This window comes from Haliotis rufescens, unplaced genomic scaffold (assembly GCF_023055435.1).
Source record: "Haliotis rufescens isolate VD_foot unplaced genomic scaffold, xgHalRufe1.0.p SCAF_5, whole genome shotgun sequence".
NCBI classification, from domain to species: Eukaryota; Metazoa; Mollusca; class Gastropoda; order Lepetellida; family Haliotidae; genus Haliotis; species Haliotis rufescens.
The window spans coordinates 19,283,458-19,311,025 of NW_025964223.1; the positions used below are offsets into that span (position 1 = coordinate 19,283,458).

General features: G+C 38.0%; 2 protein-coding genes across 3 annotated transcripts in view; one reads left to right on the top strand and one right to left on the bottom strand.

The window, feature by feature from the left end:
- The window catches only part of LOC124145256 (cleavage stimulation factor subunit 3-like), a 53,367-nt gene extending 46,186 nt beyond the window's left edge, over positions 1 to 7,181 (bottom strand). Inside the window, exons 1-3 of the mRNA XM_048383616.1 lie at positions 6,838 to 7,181; positions 1,754 to 1,855; positions 383 to 478 (exon numbers count right to left, since the gene is read on the bottom strand). Of these exons, the coding sequence (XP_048239573.1) occupies positions 383 to 478; positions 1,754 to 1,855; positions 6,838 to 6,870 (231 nt within the window). The 5' untranslated portion in view covers positions 6,871 to 7,181. The remainder of the gene's footprint in view (positions 1 to 382; positions 479 to 1,753; positions 1,856 to 6,837) is intronic.
- Positions 7,182 to 18,793: 11,612 nt separating this feature from the next.
- Positions 18,794 to 27,568, top strand: part of LOC124145257 (cryptochrome-1-like) — a 28,265-nt gene continuing 19,490 nt past the window's right edge. Inside the window, exons 1-2 of one of the 2 annotated variants that reach the window (XM_046515000.2) lie at positions 18,794 to 19,143; positions 25,659 to 25,767. In XM_046515000.2, coding sequence (XP_046370956.1) covers positions 18,977 to 19,143; positions 25,659 to 25,767 — 276 coding nt within the window. In that variant the 5' untranslated portion in view covers positions 18,794 to 18,976. The remainder of the gene's footprint in view (positions 19,144 to 25,658; positions 25,768 to 27,568) is intronic. The other variant, XM_046515001.2, reaches the window with a different exon arrangement.

Genomic DNA, 27,568 nt, shown 5'->3' on the forward strand with positions numbered 1-27,568 from the left:
AGTCCATCATTGGTACTCCATATTGGGTGCGGATACCACGGTACAACCTCTAATACTGACAGGCTGTTCAAGTTGGTCTTCCTCTGAATGCTTTGTTGACTGACTGAGAATTTAGAAGCCTTGACACTGATTGGCTGATAAGTTATGGAAAGGTTGTCCTATCTTCAGGGGTATCATATCATATCAGAGTAAAATACCTAATTTTAATTAAATATGATCGTAATGGCCCTTGGTTTTTATAAGTAATGGGTCACTTCACACAGAAGTATTGTAAGTAATCTGAAACGCTTATGTGAGAAAATAGCCCCGGAAATGTCTGCCTTGAGGATAATGTCCTTGTATCTACTGTATCACAATAATTATAAGGTATAAACTTAATAACCTCTTGCTCTATATAGATTTTCCAGTACTTCCCAGCATTTGGAAACTGTTCCACCAGACGTTCGTAGACAACCCTCGCATCTTCAATCTTTTTCATCTAAAATAACAAACAAGAAATTGAATGAATCTCTTGCACGTGTTGAAAGTCATTTATTAATAATCATATGCATATGATAATTTCAAATACATGTATGATGGTTCATGCAGCTAAAAGATGGTTTTACATTTTCAATCGGAATGGTACAGAAATAAAGATGGTGGCATCTTTAGAATACTGACTGCTAGCAATCTCCATCTACATGTAAGGTCATTATTAATAATGTATGTGTTATTCATTAATCTGGAAATTTGGAAACCAAGACAAACTTTTTAGGAATGTCACCATCCTGATTAAAGGGGTTACGCTGCATTTCTAAAAGTGGTCTAAAACTTTAAAAACAATACATAGGTTCTCATGAATTTAAAACTCATGGTTGGCAACTGTTTGTTTGTAAATGTTGCACAAGCAATATTCCAGCTATATGACTGGGGGCGGCCTGTCAAAAACTGAGTCTGGACCAGACAATCCAGTGATTAGCATTATGATCATCGATTGGGATGGCATGCATCAAGCAAATCAGCGAGCCTGACCACCCGATCCCGTTAGTTGCCTCTTCTTTACTACAAGCAGGGGTTGCTGAAGACCAATTCTAACCAAGAAGCAACTGTTAAAAAATGTGAAAAACATGTGGTTCTTTGGTGTTTTGCGCTTTCATTTCAAACCTGAAAGTTCGGGAAAAGATATTCCTACATGGATGCAATGTTGATACTTGTATATGCATTCCATCACAATTCTATTCCAATCAATCATATAGTCGAGTTTAAAAACATTACAGCTATACAGCACACTGCACTGGTGTACTCATATCTGAGAGACCAACGAGGACTGTGCCACCTTGTTCCCTCAAGACAAGCCACTCATGAGTTGCCTTTAGAAATATTCAAGTAAAGTCAGGAAGTTGGTTGGTTGGGTGGGTTTTTGTTTAACGCCGCACTCAGCAATATTCCAGCTATATGATGGCGGTCTGTAAATAATCGAGTCTGGACCAGACAATCCAGTGATTAATATCATGAGCATCGATCCATGCAATTGGGATCGATGACATTCATCAACCAAGTCAGCGAGCCTGACCACCCGATCCCGTTAGTCGCCTTTTACGACAAGCATAGTCACCGTTTACAGCAACCATGGGTTGCTGAAGACCTATTCTACCCCGGAATCTTCACTGGTCTAAAGTCAGGAAGTGCGACACCAGAAATTGACTTGAAGGGAATTTAACCAGGGCCTTCAGCATGACGAGCAAATGCAATGAAACTTGTTAACATGCTGTACCTGCGCATCTCTGATGAGAATACTCCAGGCCTCAGTATCTGATGGGTAGGCTTTGATCCTCCGCTCGGCCTTCACGATCTTGTCGGCAATGTAGCCTTGCTCCTGAAACATCAACGCCAATTAAAATAAAAACACACAGATTTATCCAGGATTTTAAAACTAGGTGTCCTTGCCAGGCTAATGGGAAATTTTTTTTATTCTGTTTAAAAATGGGATTTTTTAAAGTTCTTATTTAACAATGATTTATTAAGTTTTCCAAACTTGACTGGGAAATTGGTGGGAATATTCAGGAAAGTGTTCAAAAATTCATTTTTTTAAAAATGTTCTTATTTTTATATATTCTGAAGAATTGGGAATTTATTTATTTCGAATACGAAATTTTAACAATCATTTGATGGAAATTTAAATTCCAATTTGGGAAATTTTACTGAAAATTGATGCAGAACTGGGACCAAATGTTGGTGTCATTACAACCTTTGTCCCTGTGTCAATATTTATCAGTTCAAAGTCAAACAGTACCGTGACTTGAAATGTTTGATCCACATTGAGTAAACACTACTAGTCTTTAGTCATCACGTTAAATTGTGATGTTAAATTTTAATGATGGATATTGTCAGTTACATAGATACATATGTCACAAAGAGCAGCAAAATGTAAGCTCACTATCACAACTTGCAGACCAAAACTAACCATATCAAATACTTAAACATAATCTGTGAGAAGAAAACAATTTTTCAACTTTTTTTACTACTTTTAACCTTTAGCCAAATAAGGATATGCCAGGATAATGTCAAGACTTCAGAATAAAAGGACCACAACTCTTGCTACATGCTCTTATAATCTTAAAGATAAATCTCTTACGAAATAATTCAGAAACTCTGCAAAATTTCAGTTCAATGCCTTGAAATGGTTATTTGTAATTTCTTAATGCATAAAGCATAGCCTGTACTTTTAGCCAACAGACTGTCGAAAAGTAATGTTTTGGTCTGTAGAAGGGTTGGTTGGTTGGTTTGTTGTCTAACACCGCACTCAGCAATATTCCAGCTATATGACGGCGGTCTGTAAATAATTGAGTCTGGCCCAGACAATCCAGTGATTAATATCATGAGCATCGATCCACGCAATTGGGATCGATGACATGCATCAACCAAGTCAGCGAGTCTGACCAGCCGACTTTGGAAATAATCTCTATAGTATTAAGTTTTCAGGTGGTTCATCGTTGATGAAACACCAATAAATGTTACAACAGAACAGATTTATCTCCCTTCTACCAGCACTAAAATGTATCTTTAACAATGGACTTTTTTCTTGCGAACATACTCAGTGCGGTGATGCTTTCAGAATGTGGACACACATTTCTTGTAATCGTTATGGTAGTCCATCGTTAGGTTGGCGGGGTGGGGGTGTGACTCCTTGAGACACAATAAATGAACAATTTTTGTTTTCATGTCATTATTGTTGACATCAAATGTACTTGTAGTACAAAATTATCGGGAAATAACAAATTTCAAAGATAAATGGATCCAGTTTTGCAACATCACAATAAAATCAACCATGGCCATGGCCTGCAAAATACAGCTGTTGAAATAAGCCAGGCCTGGATATTCCAGTCTGAATACAAAGAGAAACATTAAACATGGATGTTGTCGATGTGGAAATACCTGACGGGACAAGGGCTACTAGTATTTGATCAACATAGCCAAGTAATGGCGTTTTTGAGTGGCCGACAAATCTGTGCCACATTATGACAAACTTTGCTGATTTTTGTGGCCTGTGATTACGGTATATCTATTTCATCACATCTGTGTAACAGTTGTTGCTCTAACACAGTGATAGGTATAAATAGTACTCAAGCAGCAATCTTTTGAGGGTCTATCTATAGTCCTAGAAAATATTCCTATTTGAAGTGAAGCAGCCCCAAAATCAGAAGCGGTTATCGCTCATTAACCAGTTCAAATGTAGTAACATTAAGCAATCAATTTAACTCATCATTTAATGGCAAGGTAAAATGAGTAACTAGTACCGTATTCGACGTAATAAACACCCAGGGCGCTCACAAAATTAAGAATAGGGGGCTCTTATTAAAATATTATTTTGGTTGAAAAAAAAGAGTTGAAAGATAAATTTCGTGGTTTATGCTGACAGCCTGAAATGTTTATGTACGACAGATATATTTTTCCAGAACTAAATTCCCCATAATTAAGGGTGCATATAACACACAAGTGCGTATTTTATGCGAATAAATAAGTCTTGTATACATAGATCAATTGGAAAGAGTGCTTATTTGGGATTGTTCACTAGCCAATATATAAGCAAATATCACCGTGAGCACCTATTAGAGCAGGGCGCTTATTACGTCGAAAATGGTATATGCATAAAAATTTGTTATCTAAAGTGGGAGAAATGTTTCTTGTGTCACTGCATGGTAGGCCTAGGGCTCAGTCAGGTACGGTTTCCGAACACGCTGAAGATGTCTCACACATCCGCCCACCACATCCCAGCAATCTTGGCAACTGTGTGGTAGCCAAAACACTCACATCAGGATCTAGTAATGGTATAAGTTAATAAAATACATATAAATTAATATTATTGTTTAAGTGCCAATCAGACACAGACGGATTTCCTTACCTTAACATTGACAGAGAGAATTTTGAATTAGCCGTATTATATCAACAATTATTGGGCAAATAACAGATCTAGCTCAAAGATTTAAACAGTGTATGAAATTATGGGTGGAGTAATTTATCTAGCTCAAGGACTAATACGCTTTCAATTCAACTCATTTAAAATACATTGATAATGCATACAAAATACATTTTTGGTGAATATGAATAATCTATATCGAAGGGGAATTATAATTTGCATTCAATGTGCATTAACTTCTTAATTAGAATTACATTCTCTGGAAACAAGCATTGATTAAAACACTTCACTGTTTCTCTTCTCTGGCTACTGTCAGCCATGTTTTGTTTGTTTGTTTGTTGTTTAACGCCCCATTCAGCAATATTCCAGCTATATGACGGCGGTCTGTAAATAATCGAGTCTGGACCAGACAATCCAGTGATTGACATCATGAGCACTGATCCGCGCAATTGGGAGCACTGATCCGCGCAATTGGGATCGATGACATGCATCAACCAAGTCAGCGAGCCTGACCACCCGATCCCGTTAGTCGCCTTTTACGGCAGGCATGGGTTGCTGAAGACCTATTCTAACCCGGAATCTTCACGGGTCCAACCATGTTTTGTGCGTTGTGGAGACAGTAAGTGTTGTTGTTGTACGTCAGAATTTAAGGGATATGACCGGATGTGTTTTGGGTTGCCGGTGCTGTCAGTTCCAATATCGGCTGTGTGTCGATTCCAATGAGAACTGCAATTGGAAAGACTTCCGCCCCTCCGAAAGTTTTATAGGTATGCAATGCCGATCAATCGTTTTAATTATGTATACTTTTTAGGGGGATACAGGCGGAAGTCTTCCCCTGCTGTTACGACAATAGTTACTGCATTTATACCTCATTTGTCCAACTTGGTAGCTATACACAAGATATTTCTTACATAATTCTGATAAGGCTTCTCTTCATTCAAATAGATAGTAGGGCCTGAGTGTTAGTTGTGAATCTCAAGTGGCCAACAATCTGTGATCCTGCATTCAGTGCTATGATTATCGTAGTATTGTAAAACAAATTGGTCTACGTATTTTCAAAATGGTGTTTTCACAGGCTTTATACAAAAAATGAACTTCTCTTACCATGCTTACTTTATGTTCCATGTTTAAATCATGGTTTGTTACATGTTCTTGACTCTAAAAATAAAAATAAAATTCCCTATGCTGATTTGGATAGAGCTAGCTTGAGCTGGCTAGACTTGCTTTTGTATGCATTTCTAGATTATGTTTTTTTCATAAAATAAATATATTCCACGGTCATGGTGCAGGACTACCATAGGCCTACCTACTCACATAAACTTTTCAATGTTACGTTTTGTTAATTGTTATTTTTTTGCTTGCATGCACATGTTTAGTACTTAAGTACCGGTGAGCATGGTAAGACAAGTCATTACATACAGGTCTCTGCATGTACAAACTGACCAGTTCATCAGGATGACATGGTTACCATAACTCTTTCACCAAAATTATATTCTAAGCCCCCTATTTCTAATTTTGAGAGCGCCCTGGGCGCTTATTACGTCAAATACAATAAGTACAATTCTGTACAGGTAACCAATAAGACCAGTGCCACTAACTCAATACTCACAGGTATCAACTACTGCTCACAGATATTGAGGTTTTTTTATATCATAAATTAGGTAAGTCCGAAATGCTCTATCAATTTCAGCTTTTTTAGAAAATTCTCCCGATTCAACCAAATTAGGTCACTGACTTTTCAAGGGTTATTTTTTTTCAAAGTTAGTCAAAACATCTCAGCTCCAAAATTAAAGGTCCTAATTAATGATTCCTGGTATTTGTACAGTGGTCTTTGACAAACCCTGTAGTATGAGGGTGCTTCATAGTAGACCAGCAATGTTCTTGATGTTGAGTGAGTTTGGTTTAACATGTTTAACACAGCTTTGAACAGTATTCCAGTTTTATTACTGCCTCGCAGCTTATGTGGGAGGAGAGCACGGAGGGATGCAGGTCTCACAATGTTTACATCTTTGGTGAAACCCAGGATGTGCGTATGGTGCTGACAAACCTAGAAACATAATCGGGGCAAATTGGGATTCAAATCCACAATCAAATGTTTCTGGCACGTCCATGGCACAGGGAATTGCAGCACTTAGAAAACTGTGCCGCCACTGCACCCTCTAGGGCCTATATGTTAGAAAGACGGGAGGAACGAGGAATGTCCATAAATATCCCACCAACCTTGACACTGACAGGGAACAATTAGGTTAACTGGATGAATTTAATTTTAACAAATTAACATGTTAATAAAAATTAACCAAATCACAAACATACATTATGATTCACTGCTTTTCTGTTGCAATGAGACTGGTTATAACATGAAGCCAAAGTATTCTAATACTTCAGAGAATTTCTTTCAGTTGGACAAATAAAACCAGAATAAGTCTTCAGATAAATCTTACCTCTGGTGGTAGGGCTCCTAGATGCGCCATCATCAACCCTCGGATTCACGGTCTTTACAGAGAACAAGTTAGCTCACAATAATTCAAAAATGACTCGGCGAGTTTTCAGAGAAAGGAAGACAACAACCACCTAGCCAAAAAGTACAAATAGACGTATGGATAGATATATATTTATTTTAAATAGTTATCCTAACGGTGAATTAAAACCAGAATGTGCAATTTGTCCCGCCATCATCTCAGGTTTTGAGATAATACCCTAACAAGAACTGAATTTGGTAAAACATGTGCAACTCAACCACACAACATGGCGACCTCCATCAACGCCGATCAACATCCGGTGATCACGTGGTCCGCAAGCGTCTTTACATGGGGGCGGGAAATTCAAATTCTTCTCTGTCACGTCATGTACTGTATAGTCTAAAAGTATTCATTGAAATGAAAAAAAACCTGTTTTGCTGGATTTAATAATCGACACAAAGCATTACGTAGATGTAAATACGAAATAACAAAACAACTGTTGCTAGTTTTATCTCAGTGCTCAATACAAAATGTACTTTACAGGTGGTAATTTGTAGGCACTTTCGACATTCAAAAATAAAACTAAGTCCAAATTGACATGGCAGAAACAGGCTTTAGGCATTATGCAAATTAGCCTGCAAAAAAGTGATCAAAACAACAATAAAAATAACAGCTATGTTTATGTACATAATAATAATGACATGTAATTTGTTGTTTGAGAAAGGAATATGTTACTTTTACGTTCTGATATTTTGACGATGATTCACTATCCCACAATGCCACTCACAAATCACTAACCACTGACAAATCACATGCACATGGGTTTCAAGCACCTGTTTTCACCTGTCGTCAAGGTGTCATAGGTCATGGACATTCACCTTGATCTACTAACACCTGGTTATGCTCAGTTTCACAATAGTCTGTTTTGTTCATATTTTTACACACTTTTACTTGTAAAAAGACATAAAAAACCTTTGATACGCTGTATTTGTGCCAAGGCCCAATTAGTACTAATTGAGTTGTTTGAATATTTATATATTTTTTTATATTAACTGCATTTATTTAAAATCTGAGATCGAAAAAAACAGTTTTTTTCCATTTCCGTGAGTACTTTTAGTATGCTTGATTTGAGATCAGCAAATATTTTTAAATGTCTACGTGGTAAATACTTGTGTGCAGATGTTTTTTGTTGTTGCTGACTACACCACCAGCTGCTGGGCTGAAGGTGACCATCAGCTTGGAGTGAGTGAGTGAGTATGGTTTTACGCCGATTTTAGCAATATTCCAGCAATATCACGGCGGGGGACACCAGAGATGGGCTTCACACATTGTACCCATGTCGGGAATCGAACCCGGGTCTTCGGCGTGACGAGCGAACGCTTTAACCACTAGGCTACCCGACCGCCCCCCATCAGCTTGTAACCACCATGAGACGCCGCACAGTAACAACCTGGAAGGATGGTACGGGAGATTGAAGAAGGTGAAAGGAACAGAACAGGATAGAACAGAATTTATTTCGTATAGTCTGGCCATGAGGCCAATAGTACAGATGGTTGGATAATATTTGACTTCAGTTAATATTGGCTTTGGATTTCTAAGTTTAAACATTTTATCTAAATAAAGAGCTAGCTGAAATAAAATGTTGTCATTATTGGCAATATTTCTACACGTATCACTTGTCCCCAACTCGTATTTTCATGATTCAAATAAACTGTTTACTATAACCCCCATTAGCCCATTTCTGGTGTCCCCCGCCGTGATATTGCTGGTATTATGGCTAAAAGCGGCGTAAAGCCATACTCACTCCGATACCCCAGTTGTTAGACAGTGGAGTAGCGATGGCTTGTCAAAACATGAAATTTACCTGTTCTGGTAATGGACCAGTCCTAATATGATTATCCCTCCCCCTGTATAATTAAGATCAAATAAATAAAGATGTTTGAAGTTAATGATGGATCTACTCAGATACAATAGGATTATATATTGTTTTATTTTCGACCCGTATAGATTTAATAACTATTTCATCACGAAAGTTCTCACCTCAGCTTCTTACAAGAATACTGCGTTTTCTCAAATTTCCAGGTTTTTACTAAATATTATCAGAGGTATATGAATTTGTCATAAACATGGCATGTTTGCAGAAAGTTGACATTGTTACATCGCAGAGAGGCACCTCCCACGTACACTCTCACCTCTACAGCAAGAACAAGATTGGGCGACTCTCCCCAAAGTTGGAATATTGACACATGCGCAAATATTTGTTTTGGCATAATTATTGTAACCTATGTTAATTAACGTTTATAAAAAAATACTCTCAAGCGAAATTTGCATGATATTAATTTATATAAAAAGCGAAGAACATTAGAAATCAACATCAGATGTCTTTACCATGTAAATCTTAGTTTGAATAAACCTCATAATTGGTTCTGCTATAATGTGCATTCTGGTTATTTAAAGTTTGCTTGTGTAGTGCTAGATTATATACTCACCAAAGGACACTCCAAGGTGAATGGCGATTCGCTGTGCAGAGTTGCGTCCCTTGGGCACGCCAGAGACCTATGATTGGTTCGAATCCCGGTTCGCCTCGATTATGTTTCTATGTTTGTCAGCACCATACCCGTGCTCGTGGGTTTCACCGAAGTGGTAAACGTCTGAGACCTGCATCACTTCGGGCTTTCCTCCCATGCCGTGATATAACTGGAATACTTTTAAAAGCGGCGTTAAACCCAACTGACTTACTCCAAGGTGAATGCGTCACAAATTTTATAATATACATATTTCTAAATTGTTTTGTGTAATAAAATAAATAGAAAAAATGTGTTTAAAGTAAAACAAACTGTGAATAATAACTTACAACTTGAGAAGTAGAATCAACATAAAAAAATGAATGTGCTTTTCATAAAACATGTTTTCCCAAGTGACGCCATTTTCTTTGGAAAGACCCGATTATGAGATTACATGTTCACTAAAGATGCATCATTAAGACATGTATAGACATTTGGTTTACTCCATCAACCGGTTTCCAAATGCTAAATTATTTAACCTGATGTTTTGTTTGTTTGTTGTTTAACGCAGCACTCAGCAATATTCCAGCTTTATGACGGCGGTCTGTAAATAATCGAGTAAGGACCAGACAATCCAGTGATTGACATCATGAGCATCGACCCACGCAATTAGGATACGATGACATGCATCAACTTAACCTAATGTTGGTTTGTTTGTTGTTTAACGCCGCACTCAGCAATATTCCAGCTTTATGACGGCGGTCTGTAAATAATCGAGTCTGGACCAGACAATCCAGTGATTAATATCATGAACATCGGTCCGCGCATTTGGGATCGATTAACCTAATGTGGTTATACTTGTTGAATTATTGATGTGGCTACTTAAACCCATGCAACATAATGACAGTCTTTTCATCTATTTCGTAAGTCCTAATATTCTCATGAGGTTATTTTAAGGTACTGACAAGTGGGGTTAGAATAGGTGCTGGGCAAGAAGGAAGACCCTCAACAAACCACTGGGCGCAGACCCGATCGTTGAAAGTGCGCAACGCTTCAAACACTGGGGACCCGTTTTAACCCCAGTCAGAGTGATCCACTCCTGCAGAAGTTTGGGGGACAGTTTCTCCTGTCGTTTGTTATTGTCTGTTTTACGCTATTCCCTTCTTCAAACTTGATTGCGGTCAAGCATTTGTGATTAAGTGACCCCTAAAGTATTTATTTATTTTTTATTTTTTGGGGACATAATTTATTCATGTTAATTGTCCATGATTTTACATGGCCCTGTACATTGCCACGTGGACTGGCATAACAGGATTTATATTTGGGTTTGAGTTGCTTAAAACCCCTAAAGTATTAAAGTCAGCAAAGTTGCTGGGTTGAGTTGACTTCGATGTGTCGAATGAATGAACCTGTTTATGTTTTGAAAAATAACTGAGCTCCTAAACAACAAGGAAATAAATTGCAAATCTCAAACCAAAAGCCCCTCCCCCCTCCTGAAAATATAATTTGTATCTCCCTGAATGTTAGGTACAACTTGTTTCCACGCATATATTTAACAGGAAGGTATAAAAAATACGCGACCCGTCAAATATACCACTTCTTTACCTTAATGTATCCAGTACAGGAGTTAAGTGTAATAGACTGTATATATATGGTCAACATCATTAAAGTCACGTCTCAGTTCTCGCTTACGCTAATGCACGAGATTGGTATGTGGCGATCTTGTTGCTTTATAATAAACAGACCGCCTCCGTGGTCTAGTGGTAGAGCGTCCGCCCGGAGAGCGGAAGGTCCGGGGTTCGATTCCCGGCCGCGTCATACCAAAAGACGTTAAAAGATGGTACTTGTTGTTACCCTGTCTGGCGCTCGGCATTAAGGGACTAAAGCAAGGACTGGTCGGCTCGGAGTCAGTATACTGTGTCTGAGTGGGCTATTCATGTTAAACTGCAGCATGTCATCTCAGCACTATAAATCGGCATCAGTCCGGACTAGTACAAGCAGCTACACACACACACACACACGTGCATGCAGTCGCTATGTAAGTGCAATAATCTTGGACGCGACGTTAAACCCGATTTCACCTCACCTTATAATAAACATGTTTGTCGGAAATACTTGACGCGCTAATGTTTTATCTAAGAAGAGTCTCATTTGTTTTTTGTTGTAAACATATTCAGCTGATCAAAGCCGTATATAGATATCTATATTCGTATTGGAGCTGATCGATCTGTGACGCAGTGCAGAGACAAACTTCGCTCTAATGATTTGAATACGTGTTTCACACTTTGAATGGTCATTTAATTAACATACCGTGTCTTCTGTCATGGATCGTTCATCGTTTTGTAGACAATCTGCTTGTATATATAACGCACTGAGGTGTACGTTGGAAACAGAATAATATATCACGAATGCCATTCCTAGATCCAATAGAAGAGCGTTATCTGTGTCCACATATCGAGTCGCCTATATCTATGTTGAAACTGGTCGTTATAGCAACACCCCACTAGCAGAAACAACATACGTTTTCTCTGAAGATGAATTGCAGGTGTGATAAACTGTCCTTTACATATCGAATTTAGGTAGTATCTGTTTAAAAAATATGTCGAATGCTGGGATGTTTTTGTGTGTGTTACAGATGCAGAGAAAGTGTTTTATATTAAATGTGTGCAAACCTTGTAATCTGATATGTCTTGATTTCCTTAACGATACCTTATATCTTAGGTATTTTTACCCAAAAAATATTTTAAGATTGTTTATCTTGCATGTCTTTTATTATCGATCGTTTTAGAAGTCTCTCATAACGCCACGTGGAGTGTTTCAGTTTTGTTTATCAAATCTTATCTTACTTTATTTGACTTGGATTATATCTGAGGTGACAGTACACTTAATTGTCTGGCTGGCTGTATGTACAACCTATTTACAAGCGTATTTATACAGGAAGGTATATACCACACGATCGGTCAATTATATAATTGATATACAGTAAACCACGGTTATAACGAACTCAAAGGAACCACTTATTTTAGTTCGTTATAACCGTAGTTCGTTGTAAGCATATATACAGCATATATACAACAAATGGCCGGGACTAATAAATAAGTTCGTTATATCAGTCAGTTCGTTATAAGCGTGTTCGTTATAACCGTAGTTTACTGTGTGTGTGTATATATATATATATATATATATATATATATATGTACTACTTCTTACCCTTAATGCATCCTGCACATGCAGTAGGAGTCAACTATATGTGTTATTTAATCTTTGACAATTCAAGCTGATCGATCTTCGATGCCGTGTTTTATCAAATAATTGTTGAAATTATATGACTGCAACGTTTCTATGACTTGATTTCTTTACAAACCGCCCGGGCAGGCAGCTCTAATCCCACCTCAGTCGTTATGTCATCCACGACGACTAAAGAAACTACAACTAATTTGTTACTATAAATAACTGTATAAATAAAATAACAACATGTTATTTTGAATGACTCCATCGGCTTCTACCACACGATGCACGAAATGTATAGCTACATCATGTCTTGGGCAAACATTCGTTATTTCATCGTACAGAAGCTGATGCTTTCTGTAAATGACGGCTATCAAACCACGATCAACATGATCAAAGGTCTCGAGGCACTCCGGGACAAGCACATGCATGGTAGCTTGTGACCCGTGAGGATCCGCGGTAGAATAGGTCTTCAGCAACCCATGGTTGCCGTAAAAGGTGACTATGCTTGTAGTAAGAGGCGACTAACGGGGTCGGGTGGTGAGACTCGCTGACTTGGCTGATGCATGTAATCGTATCCCATTTTCGTGGATCGATGTTCATGATGTCAATCACTGGATTGTCTTGTCCAGACTAAACTTTTTACACACCGCCGTCATATAGCTTGAATATGTCTGAGTGCGGCTTCAAGCAACAAACAAACAAAGCATATCAAACGGACCAACTTGACCACGGGAACTGAAGTTCTTTGACGGAACTGGTTGAACACCTACCTCTTTAGTTGTCCCGCTCTTTTTCTGGAACTGACTTAAAAGATGTTGAGTGCTTCTTCGGCCATGTTGGCATACTTCTTATTACTCTCATCCACCATCTTATCTCGACCACCATGACCTGTAGCAATGTGGGCACGCTCTTGATGACATCAATGATTTCTTCAACTGAAACAAATTGGATGAACCTACCTGAACTCACTCGACCCGTGAAGATCCGGGTTAGAATAGGTCTTCAGCGACCCATGCTTGCCATAAAAGGCGACTATGCTTGTCGTAAGAGGCAACTAACGGGATCGGGTGGTCAGGCTCGCTGACTTGGTTGATGCAGGTCATCGTATCCCAATTATGTGGATCGATGCCCATGATGTCAATCACTGGATTGTCTGGTCCAGACTCAAATTATTATTCAGGCTGCCGTCATATAGCTGGAATATTGCTGAGTGCGGCGTTAAACAACAAACAAACAAATCACTCATCTCAATCATATAGTCCATATCAGTGTAGTTACAATTGACCACTTTCTCATCATTAATTGTTATGTTGTTCCATTTCAATTAGTATGTCTAAAATATGAGGCAATTTTTCAAGTATAATACATAATAACTGATTATACGTTTTAACTGTAACAAATATATATACAGCGCCAGGTTTGTGTTGGGACTGACCCATTACCAACAAAGGGGTGTATATGTGTGGACAAACGACCACACATCACCGTTTCTGTAGGCAAATTAAGGGGATGTATGTGAAAGTGGATCAAGTATTTCACCTCTTATAGACACGAGTGTTAACAAAACATGCCCGAAGATAGATAGATAGATATATCTATTGTTTATCGGCTTTTTTTTAAAAGTACTCCCTGAGATTAAAAAATGATTAACTGCGCTGATTGTCCGAATTCATCGTTAGTTGGTTGGTTGGTTGTTTTACGCCGCACTCAGCAATATTCCAGCTATATGACGGCGGTCTGTAAATAATCGAGTCTGGAAAAGGCAATCCAGTGGTTAATATCATGATCATCGATCCACGCAATTAGGATACGACGACATGCATCAACCAAGTCAGCGAGCCTGACCACCCGATCCCGTTAGTCGCCTTTTACGACAAGCATGCATAGTCGCCTTTTACGGCAAGCATGGGTTGCTGAAGACCTATTCTTCTCCGGATCTTCACGGGTGAAATCATCCTTAGATAGACAGCGCTATTGATTGCTTGTGGCTGTTCGAAATTCTTCCCTCGGTAAGATGGACATATATGCCAAGCGTAGACTGATAGTAAACAGCATATATCCATTTGCTGTTCACGCGGTGACATACAGTTTGGGACGTGTATCCGTCTATTAAATCACCAAAACAATGAAAGGTAAAACGAAACCAGTCCTTAAATAATGGTTTCAGAACACCGCCATTCATGATGCAGCTGGGTCTCATGCGACAACTGTCCGAGCTGTGTCACGTTGCCAGCACTGTGCTCGCTGTGTGGGCGATCGCACTGGCGTTGGTTTTATAACTAGACGTCATCGTGTGTATAAGCGTGATTCTTCGGCATTCCCTGGTCGCACTATTTACCGCTTTGAAATTTGATATGAAGTTTATTCAGGGACAAGCCGACCTTCTTGTAGGTTACGGAAAAATACGAGTGTTAACGAATGACGCAAACGCTTATTTTCCCGATGCCCCATGCTAAATACGTGGGATCGAGATACTGTCACTTGGAGTATTTGAAATCCAACAGTAGACTTAAATCCATAAGTTAAGAAAATAGAATCTTGTTACCATTGAGCTGATAGAGTTGATTGCTTGTGTGCTTCCTTGATTATGAAGTTTGTTTACAGAATATATAGATTGAGTTGATTGATTTATTGATTGTACACGCACCTTTGTTTACAGAATATAGGGTTCGTGTACATTCGGAATGGCACCGCCAACCGATATCGGCCCAGAATAGAACCAATATTGGACAGTACTGGCAATCTGTAGTTGTCCGGAATGGGGCCAATATATGCTAAGCGATACTTGCCCAGAATAGGACAAGTAAAAAAAAACCCAGTACTGTGCTAAGCGATACTGGCCCAGAATAGGACCAGTAAAAAAACAGTACTATGCTAAGCGATACTGGGCCAGAATAGGACCAGTAAAAAAACAGTACTATGCTAAGCGATACTGGTTCAGAATAGGACCAGTAAAAAAACCCCAGTACTATGCTAAGCCATACTGGCCCCGAATAGGACCAGTAAAAAAACAGTACTATATGCTAAGCGATACTGGGCCAGAATAGGACCAGTAAAAAAACAGTACTATGCTAAGCGATGCTGGGCCAGAGTAGGACCAGTAAAAAAACAGTACTATGCTAAGCGATGCTGGGCCAGAGTAGGACCAGTAAAAAAACAGTACTATGCTAAGCGATACTGGTTCAGAATAGGACCAGTAAAAAAACCCCAGTACTATGCTAAGCCATACTGGCCCCGAATAGGACCAGTAAAAAAACAGTACTATGCTAAGCGATACTGGGCCAGAATAGGACCAGTAAAAAAACAGTACTATGCTAAGCGATACTGGGCCAGAATAGGACCAGTAAAAAAACAGTACTATGCTAAGCGATACTGGGCCAGAATAGGACCAGTAAAAAAACAGTACTATGCTAAGCGATACTGGCCCCGAATAGGACCAGTAAAAAAACAGTACTATGCTAAGCGATACTGGGCCAGAATAGGACCAGTAAAAAAACAGTACTGTGCTAAGCGATACTGGGCCAGAATAGGACCAGTAAAAAAACAGTACTATGCTAAGCGATACTGGGCCAGAATAGGACCAGTAAAAAAACAGTACTATGCTAAGCGATACTGGCCCCGAATAGGACCAGTAAAAAAACAGTACTATGCTAAGCGATACTGGGCCAGAATAGGATCAGTAAAAAAACAGTACTATGCGAAGCGATACTGGGCCAGAATAGGATCAGTAAAAAAACAGTACTATGCTAAGCGATGCTGGGCCAGAATCGATCCACGCAATTGCATCAACCAAGTCAGCGAGCCTGACCAGCTAGTCGCCTTTCACGACAAGCATAGTATAGTCGCCTTTTATGGTAAACATGGGTTGCTGAATACCTCTTCTACCCCGGATCTTCACGGGTCCAAGCAATGTGTCAAAACAAGACCATATATCATTTGGAATACCACCTGTGGGCCACATATACTCTTTCAAAAAGTAGGGGATACCCGGATATAACCAAATTTCAAAATTTGTTTGAGATATTATTATGTTTCTAGGTTTGTCAGCACCATACCCGTGCTCGTGGGTTTCACCGAAGTGGTAAACGTGTGAACCCTGCATCACTTCGGGCTTTCCTCCCACATTAAGCTGACACGCCGTGATATGACTGGAATACTGTTAAAAGCGGCGTTAAACCCAACTCACTCACTGACTCCAGCATATACCATCTTTCTACTGGCGAGTGTCATGTCGTCTTTTGTTAGTTAAGTTCCCTAGCCATGTTAGCACTCCAGGGGATTCCGAAGGTACATCTAACTCAGCTCTGACAATCAAGTATCCACTCTTATACACTATATTCGTGATCTTATTCAACACAAGGTGGGAATAAAATAGACATGATTAAACTTTCTGTAGTTACCCAATACAGGCCCGCCTACTTGGGTTGTCAGTCCAGTCACTGTGCGGCGATGTAGTACTGGCCACAATTTACCCAGGAATATCTGCTAAAATCTGACAAGACTGAACCTAGTATATACCTAAGTACACGCCTTTCCATGAAATGTTGACAAGCATACTTTGCTTGAGTTCTTGGACTTTACAATCGCAAGGGATTCGTATTAAAAATGCGGCAAGTCACCTGATGAATGAGTAAGCATATACTTCAAAACGTTGTGTTCCTCATAATAAAGAAGTTGACATCCATAAATTCTTTCCTTATATGTATCACTTCTTTGAGTGGCATTTAGAAGTTGGAATGGTATAACTAAGACAAAATTGTTATGGATGAGCAACTTCTTTATTATTGTAATAAAGAAGTTGCTCATCCATAACAATTTTGTCTTACTTATATGTATCACTTCTAAACGCCATTCAAAGACTTGAGGTTTACATATATTTACCGGTCGTAGCGGTCATTTGATTTTGAAATATTTAAAAGAAATTGGACTGTATAATAACCCGTGAATATGTGTTAAAATTTATTGTTCTTGTAGTTGTCACGAGATTTTGACTTTTACCCGCAGGATTTGATTATTTTGCATGAACCTGTATGTAATATTTACCGCGTTGTGTGTTACTGTGTGTATGCATATTTTCCTTTCTACACAGAATGGCTGACATATTGGCGATGACAAAAAAAAAAATACTTTGTAGTTTTGAAATGCAGGTGAATTCATCAGTATACATCATCCGCCATCTTTTCACCCAAGCACTCCAATCGATGTCTCCCACATCAAGCTGATACCGGTAAATATAGCTGAAACACTGTTCAAAGTGGCGTCAAAACGTCTCCCATATCCTTATTGGGTGAATAATCATATTGTATGTGTTACTAAGTAATACTTGATTGGTTTAATAATTATAGTGTATGTATTACTAAGAACTAATACTTAAATGGCTGAATAATCATATCATATGTGTTACTAAGTAATACTTAATTGGTTGAATAGTCATATTGTATATTTGTTACTTAGTAATACTTAACTGGTTGAATAATCATATTGTATATGTGTTACTAAGTAATACTTAAATTGGTTGAATAATCGCATTGTATGTATTACTAAGTAATAATACTCAATTGGCTGAATAATCATATTGCATTTGTGTTACTAAGCAATACTCAATTGGCTGAATAATCATATTGTATGTGTGACTGAGTAATACTTAATTGGTTGAATAATCATATCGTATGTGTAACTAAGTAAGACTTAACTGGCTGAATAATCATATTGTATGTGTTACTATTAAGTAAGACTTCATTGGTTGAATAATCATATTGTATATGTGTTACTAAGTAATACTCAGTTGGACGAATAATCATATCGTATGTGTTGCTACATAATACTTCATTGCTTGATTCGAGGGTAGGATTTGAAATACGTCAAGGATTAAAACTCGTGACCTGAATTTCAGGTGGCTGAAAAAGTTCATGCCTTTCATGAAAATAGCAATTGTGTATTGTCACTTGATAAAAACAGGTAATTTGAAAAAAACCCAACTCAAATATCTGTTGACACGTTCTAGATTATATTCATTCACATATTTATTTTTTCCTCACGTCGATGTAAAATACGATTGGCTCACTATGTAAAAACTATGAATCATGTTGAGGACAATATATGGGAATTAACTCCCTTTGTTGTTGCGCATAACGTGCGCAGAAAATCTCTTCCAAACCATGCTGTCGTACACGTGAGGCAGAATAGACCACATGACCACTCTCAGCAAATCAGAGACTAGGTAATATATTGATTGTATCGTTCAGTGTGTTCAGGGGGCAGTGTGGAATACATTGTAAGTGGATTTTGATCAACAGTTACCTAGGCCTATCTACATTTCTAAAAGAAGAAGACTTCAAACGGAATGACTTAAGACCAGTAATTTGTGAATCTCATACCATTCAATTATGTCAAGACCCAGGAAAAACACTGTACACTGGTTCCGAAAAGGCCTCCGACTACACGACAATCCGGCATTGCGAGAAGGCATACAAGATTCCTTTTCTTACCGATGTATTTATATACTTGATCCTTGGTTTGCTGGGGCTTCGCAAGTTGGGATTAACAAGTGGAGGTTAGTAGAACTGAAAAGGTTGTGTTTTTGCGTTGGATTATGATAAACAGGAAACTCTAATCCATTTGCCACCTACTGTCATAGCTTATATGTATATTTATGAACCAGGCCAATGTCAACCTCATGAATATTAACGAGATGTCGCACACATTGCATAACGTGAAAGAATGGTTAGGCCTTGATATTTTTTCAGAATTTGCTAACAACATTGAACATAAGGATACAACCCGTTATATATAAAATATAATATATTTTATCTATCATGGGGTGTACCCATAATTATATTATATAGGTCTATATGTTAGACCAAACAAATGAGTCGTATATTTAACGAACGATTTCTTTAATTTGTATCAAACAAAGATCCTCAATCGATGTATGGAGGTGTTGAATTTGTAATGTAACCAATTAAGGCGATGAAATAAACATCAGTGTGTTTTGTTGACAGTTCTTAGATTAATAATGTTTGATCATTGATTTTATGATGCTGAACTTGGCCTAATATCCTGGCTTCTGATTGGTAGATTATCTTCTTCAAGGGCGACTTTCATGTTGTCTTGACACATAAATTTCAGACAAGCTTCCCACAACAAAAATATATTATACTGATTACATTGATGATCCAAATGAAGGCCAAAATAGCATTTGAAATATGGTGTATTATCGCAGATTTATGCATCCATGGTTTTATTAAATATGTATTTATTGTTAAAATGTTGGCAAACCTTATGCTTGTTTTTTTATATAAGCTTGACTCAGTTTTTGACAAATATATATCCATAAAAATGCCATCCTGGTCTATTTGTAATGGTATTCTGAAAAATCCATGGGTAACTGAGAAAGTACATGCATTTCTATTGTTTTAAACAATTGACTTAAATTAGGATATAAGTGAACGAAATAGTTTTGGTTTAATGGAAAACAACGCTCCAAGTTTGAAAGTCTTGAAGATCAGGGTCTTCAGCAACCCATGCTTCCCTTAAAAGGCGACTATGCTTGTCGAAAATGTGACTTACAATATTTGGGTGGTCAGACTTGCAGACCTGGTGCATGTCACCGTATCCCATTTGATAAACTATGCATGGTAATTCTGTTATTACATAAATTACTTACCATATTCTCTTTCAAGTGAGGTGGGAGGCATTTGATAACTACGCATGTTAATCCTGTTATTGCATAAATTTATTACCATATTCTCTTTCAAGTGAGGCGGGAGGAATTTGATAAACTACGAGTGTTAATCCTGTTATTGCATAAATTAATTACCATATTCCTTTTCAAGTGGGGCGGGAGGAATTTGATAAACTACGCATGTTAATCCTGTTTATTACATAAACTAATTACCATATTTTCTTTCAAGTGAGGCGGGAGGAATTTGATAAACTATACATGTTAATTCTGTTATTACACTATCTGGTTACAGGTTGTGTATCTGGACTGTTTGTATGTAATCTGTTATTAATTTTATTCAAAACTTCTTTCATTGCTGTTTACATTAGTTTCAGCATCGCTCCAACTCACTGTTGTTTACAGCAACAATCAGTTTACTGCTTTTGGCACTTTGAAATGTTAGTCGACAGAGAATGGATACAATCATAAATGTCATATTTTGACTCGTTAAAGACATATTTTGTTGTAGTTTGACCATTACATGTCAACATAATCTTTTGTGAAACATATTCTTTTGTGAAACATATTCTTTTGTGAAACATATTCTTTTCACAAAAGAATTAGCAAACATCCGGGAAGGTTCGTAACAATGACCCGCTAAACTGTTCCATATGTAAAATAATTCTGGCTGTATATCAAAAGTGCAAAGCTTATTGTTATTATTATTCATTTATAAAACTGCAACTAAAGTAACCCTCTTTTGGAATATATCATTGCTGGGAGGTAAGTGTTTCAGATACCATTTCTCCCAATCCTGGCATCAAAATACCATCAAGTTATGTTATTGCAGCATTCGAAATACCTGCCTGCCCGACCGTCCGAGACTGGCTGATTTCAACTCGGGCTGCCAGATTTTCAAATCCCCCTGCCCGACGGTCTGGTTATATTTCATAGGTGAAAATATCCTAAATATTTCCCGATGATAAGCATTATTTCACATGTAAAGATGAATGATAAAATGTAACCAAAAAGAAACCCCGTTACCTTTTAGACAACCTAACATTTAGCGATGAGCTTTTGCTACAAGCAATCAGTTTTCATATTTTTAATTAAATTATCCCGAGAAACATATGACTAAAGTGAGCAGGTAGGTTTTGGTCAGGGCTGGCAAGTATTTCAGCTAGCCAGTCCTGTGGTCTTGCTGAAATTTTTGGGAGTTTCATACCCTGGTTATCATGGTTATTGGGTATTTGTCTTACCAGATAAGAGCATCTGCGCATGTGTCATGCATCTTGACCGCTGCCAGGAGAAAAGCACCATGGCGTTTAATATATAACTAATTGCAACCGTTTAAACTGTCGATTATTATGGATACTATTGACAATAAAGGGCTATTGTAGGACAGACCATTTTGATAGGTTGATATAACATTACACTCTCGGTAAACAATGTTATTTTAGGGAAATTCATTATTCATTGTACTTTCTTTTTTGGGAAAGTAGACTAGAGTTTCCTTCCCTTGGGTTAATTAAATATCAAGAAAATAAATTAGACCGATGTAGGTGATGAAAAGGACACAGACAGGAACCAGAAAATATTATTTGTGGCCTAAAGTATATTTTTGGAAGAACTACCTTAAATGTTTTTCTTACAGTTTTCATAGTTTTGACCATTGCAAGCCTTAGGTTTGTATTTAATGCCCAGGATATCACCCTCTAGATGTTTAGTCTCCAATGTTAAAAGTAACATGCAGAGCTACAGATAAGCAGTGTATTTGTGTAATATACCTGCCAAGAAATATTCAAAACCCAATTACTTTCAATTAACTTGCCTACAGAAACTCATGCATTAAATGAAAAACTCAAATGTTTAAAAACAGCTCGCATCAATACCCAATGAAGCTTTTTCAGCATGGGTACAAAGGGGCTAATTTCCGAAACACAATTATGAGCTAATTTACTTTCCGGTCAAGCCTATTTATTTAGAAAAGTTATATACATCTAAAACATTACTTCATTTTTTTAAAAATCTTAAAATGGTCACTAATTTTGGGAAAACCCCAATAAATTAATGAATACATGTAGACGAGTGAAATTATACTGGTTACCCATTGAAAAATGTAATAAGCCAATTAAAGTAGAAACCCAAGAGTAAAAACTCAATTGCTCAAAAAAGTTATCTGCAGCACTGTAGATGGTATTGTAAATACATTTACAGATTTACAATATTGGATATTAACATCTGATAGGATTATGCATATACAGGACAAATGTTACAAGTAAGTGCAGTGTTCGAAACAATCTCATTAAAATCAGATCTTAGTTCTCGCTAACGCTAAACAAAGATCTGAGGACATCCCATTAGGGGTCACGTCAGAACGACCTTTCATCTGACCAATCAGAGCGTCGCTTACCAGATCATGAAAGTGACAGGCTGAATGTGATTTCTAATCATGCAGCCTTGAAAACTTTAAAACAGGGTATTCTGAACGATAGTTACGGGCTTGACGACTGAATCTATACAATCTAGACCATATGTTAGCCATTCGAGAATGTTCTTTTGTTCAGGTTTCAAATTTTTAAGCGAGAATTTGACAAAATATGTTTCCAAGCATGGTTGCCAATTTGAAATTAGTGCTGTAAAGCATGAGAAAGCTGCTTTCTGATTGGCTAATGTCTACTTCTTGTCAGTAATTCCACTGGTCGGTCAGGGTTTGCGATAGGTCGGTCTGATGTGATCCGTAATGGGATGTCCTGAGATCTTTGTTTAGCGGCAGCGAGAACTAAGATCTTATTTTAATGAGATTGTGTTCGAAATAATTTGGAAACCCAACAAGACAGTTGGACAGGTGACCCATAAGTGTTGCCTGTCGGTCTTCAAAGCTACCTGCCTGCATTCAGACATACATATTGAAAAATTGCAAAAGACAAGAGACAAATCGCATCTTGATTCAGTTGAAATAATGCAAACAATTACTTGAGAATCAACATGGAGTTATAATTAAACAGAATATGTAAGTAGTCTCAAAATTATCCGCCAAACAGTTTGGCAGGCGGAAGAAAATTTCATGCAGCCCAACAGAATAGTTAGCAGTCACCGGCAGGCCGTTATTTCGGACACTGGTCATGTGGCAGGTTTGTTGGTATGCTGCATAGCCTGACGTTGATTTGTCCATGATCCGGTTTGAGGCGGCACTAGCACGTGCACATCTCTGAAGGTCGGGATCCTCAGCACTTTCTTCATAATCAATGTCTTGATTGTTATTGATGAGCGTCTGGGTAGAAGTCTTCCAATTAATTTCTTAGTTAGTTAATTTATTAGAAGACTTCCTGACATTAAACCTTAACATTGATGACCTAGAGAAAATGTTTGTTCTTTGAGATTCACCATGATGCTGCACTGAGTAGACATAATTTATACCGGTACAAGTAGTTGAACCAATATGTGTGGCCAGGTCCACCTTATAGTTATAACACACATCACTTGAATTTAATGTCTGTTTATTAGTAAAATTACTTATAGGAATTTGTGAATGACAGTAGGGCTGGGACGGGTAACTTGGGTACCCGGGTCGGGTGGGTACTGAGTAGGACCCGGGTACCCACAGGACTACTCGGACCCGTGGTTATTCACGTGACTATATTGTTTAATGACAAAAACTTATTTAGAACTCTATGGTTTCGCTACAAGTCACTAATGTTCGTATTTCTTTCTGACTATGCACCCATTCATTCTGACTTTTCATATCTTTGAATAAAGATAAACTTGAGTCAAATTCAGTGTATGCATGACCAGATTGTTTAATACATGTATCTAAATGCGTTTTGCCAGTGCTATGGTAAGAAAATGCCCAATCGGACATTTTGTACCTATCTCTTGAGACCTACAGAGGGAACCAGGGTAGGGTCGGGTAATAGGGGGTTGGGTACCCGGGCAGTAAATTCGGACTCGTCCCACCCCTAAATGACAGGGTTAGATAAGGGTGGCAGTTCACTAAGCCTGCCTCTGACTAGTAAACCTGAAAGCACAAAAAACAATTAGATAATGCCTTAGCATCAGATAACTGACAAATATATTCTGACATAATGCTCTATGATACTCAGAATACAATAATACTGGTATATGCATCAGTGATGTTACCATTATCTCCCTGAAGTAACAATAGTTTAATAGTGAATAATGGTTAGGCAGTCCTACATAAAGTTGAAACAGGCCATAGTGCCTTAAGCTACATGAGCTCTAGTGTAGCTTAACTATATAGTATTAATGACAACACAATTCAAAGTACCAGCTACATAATCATGATAATACCAGTAAACATTACATACTGGATAAAATAGCCTGCGAAATATTGAAATAGAGCATAACGCAATAACCTATAAGACATCTAATCTAGTACAGCTAGGCTATATAACACAAATAACAAAGATAATTCATCCCTCTCAAAGTACCAGATAGATAATGGCAATCAACATTACATATTAGTTAAATGGCTTGCACAATATTGATACAGAGCATAACGCCGTGACGTCTGACCTTTGACCTCTGGCGCTGATATTCATCTACATAAAAGTTTAGGCCTATAACTTCCATAAAATACCCGACAATACTACCACGACTAGAGATATACTGACTTAAGGATGGTATCTGATAATATACATCAACATTCAGTCACGAAAAGTAAATGCCATCTTGCTACAGACATTTAAATCTAATCATGCTAGCTAAACATCACGCATGAGGTGTCATCCACTCGATTTACATAGCTGTGTGTCTCATTTACCGGCAACACAGCAGTACACTGGTCAGTCTTATGTCTTACATGGTGCAGTTAACTTGTGCTGATATCTACTTATACCAAAAACAACACAGAAACAGAATCTGACAGTGTTTGCCATTATCGATCAACTCGTAAACATACAAATACTGCTAACATAGGGCGGGAAAATTGACCTTTCGGTACCCAAAAGTCTAACTTTATAATAAGCACTAAACTTTCCTGCAACAATGTAAAATACCTATGTACATGGTCCCAACACATCATTATTTAGCAGAGGAATAAATATTGTGATTATTAAAATACTTACTTGGAATATCTTGAGGCGGAAAGTAAATTAGGCAGCGTGCTTGGTGATAGGAGTTTTATCCAAAAAACTCGGCATGGCACTAACAACTGAAATGTGCATCTTAGTTTGTGCGGAAACGGAATGAGGAAAATATTATTAAAACATAGATTCCACTTGCTCACACGTACAACAATGGTGAGCATAGATTTCCCAGGGACCGAGCGTGTTGCTACAATGGCGAGAACAAGTCTGTACACACTGAATGTTGTCATCTTGATCATGTATTAAAAATGCCGTCAAAATGTCTTCTTGTGGGTAATGTTGTGTGATCCCTTACAGGTTCTTGTTGGAGTGCTTGGAAGACCTTGACAAGAGTCTACGGCAATTGGGATCCCGTCTTTTTGTGATCCGGGGTCAACCCACAGAAGTCTTTCCTAAAGTTTTCAAAGTAAGAAAAATCAAAGTTACTTTTTTTGCAGTGTTTGAAATTAAGCTTGGATGTCAAAGGGTCCTTATCATATGCATGATAGGTATTATGTCAAAAGTTGAATTTAGGGGGTCCCTAGTTTCCACTTAATCTTCTAATGGAGCAAGCCTTTGGGACCCCCTTAATTTCAAACTGTGTTGGTGACTATGCTTGTCGTAAGAGGCGACTAACGGGATCGAGTGGTCAGGCTCGCTGACTTGGTTTATGCATGTCATCAATCCCAATTGCGTGGATCGATGCTGATGATATCAATCACTGGATTGTCTTGTCCAGACTCAATTATTCACAGACTGCCCACATAAAGCTTGAATATTGCTGAGTGCGGCGTTAAACAACAAACAAACGAACTTTGTACCTGGGTGGACTGTACTGTATGGGACAGACATATCTAGAGGCAGTACCATGATCAGTACCATGTTGGGTAGATATAGGGAGGTGGATGCCTTAGTGATACATCACCAGTATTTATTTTAACTCATCTTGTCAATATTGCTTAATGTTTACTTGTTCAGAGTATGTGGGACACTGGAGGTTACAGATATAGGCCCGGAGTATAGATAGCGCTTTACTTAAGTTGGTCATCATGACCTAATTTGTCACCCAGATCTGTTGTTCTCATTCTCCAGTTGCATTGCTGATTGAAACGCTATCAGTCAGTTTCTGTTCTGGGTCTAAGTATAAACACAGTACAAAAAGTTGTAATAACAACATCGTCTAATAGTAAGGGACAGATTCAAAAGTTGGATGTCGGATAAATATCTGAATTCCTGAAGTTTAGGGGTTGGGGTGGGGGTCTCAATGGCCCTGCAAATTTTCCATCAGACACAATCAACTGAACAGATTTCTCAGTGTTTTGTATAGTATCCACACTAAACCAGTTCTATTTTCGAACGTTGGCGGTCATTAAATACTACCAGTCTTTCCTCAAGGTAGGGTTTTATCACTGCTAACAATAGTGGTAAGTCCATCAAGGGAAGTAAGTAATATAGAATGGCAGATTTGATCTATAAAAACCTACAAATGATTTTCAACACCTAGTACATAAACTTCCATTGATAAACTAGCTGAAAAAGCAGGGCAAAACAAAAGACTGTGTGACAAGAGGCCACTGAACTTCAGAATTCAACATTTTCAGAAATACATTTTTGGGAGGGCATGAGGTTGGGGTGGGGTGGGAAATGACTCAAATCTTAATGAATAATTTTTTTTTTATCCGACATCATACTTTTGAACTGGTCCCTAGGAGCTTCTAACTTTAGCAATTTTCCCTCACTGAACATACGTCATGTCAGTTTGGGTCCACTGGGTTACAGCCTGTATGTTTGTTGTTGATAGGAGATAAACAGGACCCACTATTTTGACTGTGTTAGTGTGGTGGGTTTCTGTCTCTGTTAATCAGTCTGACACAGTGACAGAACTGTTTGTATTGCTGGAGCCAGTAGTATAAGAATTCTGATATGGGTGTAGTTGACCGAGTATCATGCACATGCAAATATAAGACCCTTTATTACGTGTCTCCAACCTCAACCAGGTTTTTTTTCTCCATTTGTTGACGTATGAATCAACTCTCCATTATAGCGCGCACATAATCACATCTCGTTTTACCTTTGGTTGGTTACATTAGAAAAGAGAAATATTTATCCAAAAATGATGAACAAAACTGACTCTTGACAATTACCTTCATCAAATACAACTTTAGAAGAGACACGAGGGAGGTGTCACATGACTAATTAACTCGTAACAAAAATCCAACAACACGATG